General features: G+C 46.6%; 1 protein-coding gene across 2 annotated transcripts in view; it reads right to left on the reverse strand.

Annotated features, from left to right (window-relative positions):
• tubgcp3 (tubulin, gamma complex associated protein 3) overlaps positions 1 to 5,528 on the reverse strand; it is a 136,075-nt gene extending 130,547 nt beyond the window's left edge. The window contains exons 1-3 of one of the 2 annotated variants that reach the window (XM_038818023.1): positions 5,361 to 5,528; positions 4,970 to 5,086; positions 1,435 to 1,542 (exon numbers count right to left, since the gene is read on the reverse strand). In XM_038818023.1, coding sequence (XP_038673951.1) covers positions 1,435 to 1,542; positions 4,970 to 5,045 — 184 coding nt within the window. In that variant the 5' untranslated portion in view covers positions 5,046 to 5,086; positions 5,361 to 5,528. Of the gene's footprint in view, positions 1 to 1,434; positions 1,543 to 4,969; positions 5,156 to 5,360 lie in introns of those variants that run through there. The other variant, XM_038818024.1, reaches the window with a different exon arrangement.
• Between the last annotated feature and the right edge of the window lie 472 nt (positions 5,529 to 6,000).

A 6,000-nucleotide genomic window follows, 5' to 3' on the forward strand; every position in this document is an offset into this window, starting at 1 on the left:
TCCCCATGGCCATGCCACAGCCAGAGTTGCCCAACCTGGTTGAACAATAGCTTGGCAGTTAAATATTCTCTGCTACATTCGCCACAGCAATGCCTCTACCAAAGTCCATTTGCCAAATAATCACCACTCTCTTCTCCGGCAGTATAAACTGTTGTGCCTTTTACTGTTGGCAATCTTGTGATCTGATCTGTTTTGTGCAAGACAAAAAGCTGAGACGACATGTCCCTTTTTACAGCAATACTCAAATCATTAATTCTTGTACCCAGCTTTTTAAAAGGACATTTTTCATGGTAATCTTTTGTGAGAATGAAAATAAACAAGGATCATTTTATTGGTGTGAAGATAATGGCTGGATGGGCCTTAAATCACAGCATGAAAAGCCACACCCTACAACATAACTGAACTGCACCAATAGTCGACAACATACTTACAGATTTTCACATGATAAAGACGGTGTGGCAGATCACATATAAAGTATGCTTTACAACATGAAAGGTCAGCTACTGTACAGAATAATTTTTAGTTTAGCACCTAACAGAGGAAATGACTGCCCTGAAGTACATCTGGAATATATATAATACAAGGCAATAATTTTGTTATCAAAAGCAGTATGTTACTAAAGCCAAAATACTACGGATGTTTGAAATCGGAAATATAAACAGAAAATGCTGCCAATACTCAGCAAGTCAAGCAGCACACGTAAGGAGAGAAAAACAAAGTTAGTGTTTCAGGTCAATAACCTCTAATCAGTTCTATTTCATAAACCTTATTTCTCTCTCCACAGATGCTGCCTGGCCTGCTGAGTGTTTCCAGCACAATGGTTTATACGAAAGCATCCATCTCTCCCTGTTAAATAAGTGAGAAAAGTTTGTTGAAACCTCGTGCAAATATTTCTACTTCTTCCAGGTATTTCACCACAGCAAAAGTATTGACGGGGTAAAACTTTGCTGGATCTATTTTTTTTCCTTTCAACAAAATGATTTACACTAGGAACTGAGAGGTTTCCTTTTCCCCCATGCCTACCTAAAATAAACAAAGTGGAACCTACCCCGCTGTACTCGCCTTCAAACAAGAATTTATTCTTCCACAGAGCTTTTAAGTAATACTTGCTAAATAAGCTCAGCAACAGCCTTATATTCATTATAATCAGTTCAAGGAATGTGGATGAAAACTAACATGACACGTGGACTTTTTAAGAAGGAAACCTTTCAGTAGTTTTATTGCAATGATAGAGGGATTCAAGGATAATTTTAATCAGTAAATTACACCAGGTGAAGACAATTCACATCCACAGGTCCAAATTTAATCAAACTGCAACTTAGCCATAAAAACAATGTAACAATATAAAAGAAGTTCAGATTTCAAGTGGCCTTGACACACTTTGATGCAGAACCTTTTCATGTCTTCTTTAATCAAATCAATAATTTAACTTACTTTCTTTCTTGATCTTTTCAGCGACAAGAAATTCATCCCTTTCCACAGTGGGGGCAAAATTACTTCCAATAACTCTCACAGCATACTGGAATTGTTGAGCCACATCAGCTGTAAAACACAATTGCACATGGCAAAGGAAATTCAGGTCCACGTATGTGATGGGAAAGTAAGACAAACTACAACTTAATCATAAAAATGACAATATAGACAAATTTTTCCAATTTCAAGTGACCTGGCCCTCTGTAATCCAGGACATTGCACAATCTATTTCCTGGCCATCACACTTCACACCGAGCCTTACACAAATGACTACATCGTATATTTTTTTGCACCATTATTGTTTTAGAAGTGTTAATAAACAACATAATATGCTGAAAATGGGCATTCAGATAATTAAACGAAAGAAGTTTTGTGCATAGACTCTTTCCGAATGATCAACACTTTCAGATACTGTCATTTCCATTGGAAATGTCACTGTATATCCTCTCCTTATCATATGAAAAAAATTGTCACATTTCTCCACAAGAAATGTGATCTCCCTCAACCTGTCCATTCTACTATATATCTGTTTGCAAATGCTTTCATTCATTCACAGGGAACTTTGTTTGTCTGCAAATTTTCTCTTTTCTGTTACATTATTTATTTTTCAGAGCAACAGTCCCATAACCGACCCGTGGAAGATCAGCATTCTTTCCAACCGTCCAGACAATATCAGTGAACTCATTCCCTGCTTTAGGTTCTTGAATCAAGTTCATATCAATAATGACCATTCCCTTTGGATTTCAAGCAACTGCATTTCATTCAGGAGCTTCAGACACAGCACCTTAGCAAACACTTTTTAAAAATCCACACAAACCTCACATATTTTGTTACACTTCGTTACTTTCTGAAAGGACTCTTTTAAAAATGCAATTCTCACACAATCATGTCCCACAAACCGTGATGGGGAATGAGCTAATGGCCAAATATTGGTTAATGAATAAATATTGACATGGAGAAGATGGAGAAGATGGAGAAGATGGAGACGATGGAGACGATGGAGACGATGGAGACGATGGAGACGATGGAGACGATGGAGACGATGGAGACGATGGAGACGATGGAGACGATGGAGAAGATGGAGAAGATGGAGAAGATGGAGAAGATGGAGAAGAACTCTGCTTTTCTTTTTGAATATTGCCATGAGACCTATTACATCTGAGAAGGCAGAGGAGGCCTCAGTTTAACATTTCATCCAAAAGACAGCAGTAAGGGTTAAAAGCCTGGGCTAGTGTGAGACTGCTACAGTCATGTTTTTACAAGTTCTGTTTTAAAAGTCAGACACTTTGGTTATAAAGGATAATTAAAGCATTGTAAAAATTTAGGCTAATGGAATTTTGTTTACATGAAGAAGGTTCCTTGGGGAGTAGATAATTAGAGACAGTGTGTTTGGCCATAGTAAGATGATGCAGTTCATGGAAGGGGCAGGGAAAGGTTCATGGAAAAGCAGTTTCTGAAAAGGCTGACAGGTTGAAAATTGGATGACACAGGCGAGAATCCGCAAGCTGGTTTCCTCAAGGATCTCTTTCTCAAAGTGGTTTACCCAAGACATCTCTTTACAGCAAGTATTCCTAGGTTGGCCAACTGTATTTAAATGTGGATTTTGACCTTGGATGGGTTTTGCTCCAGTGGAGATAAAAAATAGCAGTTAGGAGCATTTCATTGTCATTGTTAAGTATTGTTTAACTGGTAATTGTAAGACATTTGGGCGGCACGGCAGCAGTGGTTAGCACTGTTGCTTCATAGCGCCAGGGTGCCAGGTTCGATTCCTACTTGGGTCACTATCTGTCCAGAGTCTGCACGTTCTTCCCGTGTCTGCGTGGGTTTCCACCGGGTGCTCCTGCAGTGCAAAGATGTGCAGGTTAAGTAGATTGACCATTCTAAATTGCCCTTAGTGTCCAGAAAAATGGTTTGGTTGGGTCACGAGGATAGGGTGGAGATGTTGGCTGAGGTAGGGTGCTCTTTCCAAGGGCCAGTGTAGACTCGATGAGCCAAATGGCCTCCTTCTGCACTGTAAATTCTATGATTTTCTTTAGTTTATTTTAATATACCATATCCTATTTGAGCATGGAAGCACTCCTGGCAAATTATCCTTTCCTCACAGTTTTACAATTAAATATTGGGGTTTCTGACTGATATCCCAGCAACTGGCCCAGGATCATGAGACTCCAGAGTCAGTTGTTAACTTACAGCTGACTCCAAATGAAAAGACATAGCTGTGTACCTGCCCAGTTACAGCACATTGCCAAAAGTCCATGAGATTGTCAGCATCCTGGAGTAACATCTCTTCTCACTGACCTACATATGCAAAGTTGGATTTTCTGTTCTCACAAAGATCAAGACAATGAAAAGGAACTAGCTGAACTTTTTGCACCTGATATGCACATTGCCCTCTCCTCCTGTGAACCTGATTAGAATGAGATCATGAGGACCAAGCAGGCTTACTCGACAGGAGGGAATAAAGAGTACAAATGCATTCGGTATAAGAGATTCCATAGTTGTGGGGACAGACATTCCTGCAAGTGTCATTGAGGGTCACGAATGATGTGACGCCTCCTGAGCTCTCTGATACCAACATAAAAACACAGAGCATGCAAAGTGAGTGAGTCAGATAATCCTGGGAGATGTTACTCCAGAATGCTGAGTGTCAGATTTTCAGGACCAAGGAAAGCTAAAAATTAGATGCAAGAAGGATGTGACTGATGGTGGATGTGTCTAGAACTAGGGGTCATGCAGTCTGAGGATACCGGGTAGACCATTTAAGAGTGAGATGAGGAGAAATTTATTTAGCCAGAGAGTAGTGCGGGCCTGTGGAATTTGTTACCACAGAAAGTCGTGCAGGCCAAAATATTGTCTGCGGGATTTTCGGTCAGCTGGTTCTTTCGGTTCGCCAGCAGCTTTGCAGGCTGGTTGCAGGCTGTTTCCACGGCATGGCTACAAGGGGAAACCCCATTGTGTGGCTGTGGGGACAGAGAATCCCACTGGGGGGGGGGGGGGGGGGGGCTGGAAAATGGAGTTGGTGGGACACAGGATCCCGCCTGGTGCGTTTTCAAGAAGCAGTTCGATATAGCGCTGGGGGAAAGGGATCAAAGGACATGGGGGGGGGGGGGGGGCAGTTATCGAGTTAGATGATCAGCCAGGATCATAATGAATGGCGAGGCGGGCTCGAAGGGCTGAATGGCCTCTTCCCGCTCCTGTTATCCCGGTTTTGGCATTGAGGCTGATTTTGTTCATCTTTGCTCAGAGATCATGTCACAGCTGCGATTCCCGACAATCAGCGCCGCCCCCCCTCTCTCACACGGGCCCCCCCGGCCCCGCTCCGGCTCCCCCGGCCCTGCCGCCCCCGCTCCCCTCTCCCTCTCTCATACGGGCCCCCGGCCCCCCCGCTCTCACTCACCGCGGCCCCGGCCCCTGTCCCGGCTCCGCCCGCCCGCGCTCTCACACGGATCCCCGCTCCGGCTCCCCCGGCCCCCCGCCCCGCCCCGCTCTCACTCACCCTCACTGCGGCCCAGGATCCGGCAGCAGAGGCTTTGCAGCAGCAGATTCGGGGACTTGTGATCCACACTCGCCATTGCCCCGGGACCGCTCGCTACCCCGGTGTCTCCCTCCCGGTCCCGGTGTCTCCCTCCCGGTGTCCCGGTCTCTCACTCCCGGTGTCCCGGTCTCTCCCTCCCGGTCCCGGTCTCTCACTCCCGGTCCCGGTCTCTCCCTCCCGGTCCCGGTGTCTCCCTCCCGGTGTCCCGGTCTCTCACTCCCGGTGTCCCGGTCTCTCCCTCCCGGTCCCGGTCTCTCCCTCCCGGTCCCGGTGTCTCCCTCCCGGTGTCCCGGTGTCTCCCTCCCGGTGTCCCGGTCTCTCACTCCCGGTGTCCCGGTCTCTCACTCCCGGTGTCCCGGTCTCTCACTCCCGGTGTCCCGGTCTCTCACTCCCGGTTCCGGTTCTCCCTCCCGGTGTCCCGGTTCTCCCTCCCGGTGTCTCGGTCTCGGTCTCTCTCCCGCTCTCAGTTGCTCTTTGCCGCCAGGGCCGCCATTTTTTTAAGAGCCGCGGGATTGGAAATGAACTGCAGGTTATCCACGTCCGGGTCAGAGACAAATCCACCAATAGGACATAGGCGGGAAGTGCGGTGGGCGGGGCTAAATTGAGGGGCGGGGCTAAATTGAGGGGCGGGGCCAGGATGAGGGGCGGGGCTAGATCGAAGGGCGTGGCCAGGATGAGGGGCGGGGCTAGGTCGAAGGACGTGGCCAGGATGAGGGGCGGGGCTAGGTCGAAGGGCGTGGCCAGGATGAGGGGCGGGGCTAGGGTGATGGACCCGTGGAGGAGGGAGGGAAGGAAAGAGAAAATGCTGGAAAATCTCAGCAGGTCTGGCAGCATCTGGTGTCAGACTTCTTACTCTGCACACCCCAGCCCAACGCCGGCATCTCCACATCATGGCAGCATCTGTAGGGAGAGAAAAGAGCAAACATATTGAGTCCAGATGGCCTTTTGTCAAAGCTAACAGAGAATGTGGGGAATATTTGTATTGTGGAGTG

Source organism: Scyliorhinus canicula, chromosome 14 (genome assembly GCF_902713615.1).
Source record: "Scyliorhinus canicula chromosome 14, sScyCan1.1, whole genome shotgun sequence".
Classification (NCBI taxonomy): domain Eukaryota; kingdom Metazoa; phylum Chordata; class Chondrichthyes; order Carcharhiniformes; family Scyliorhinidae; genus Scyliorhinus; species Scyliorhinus canicula.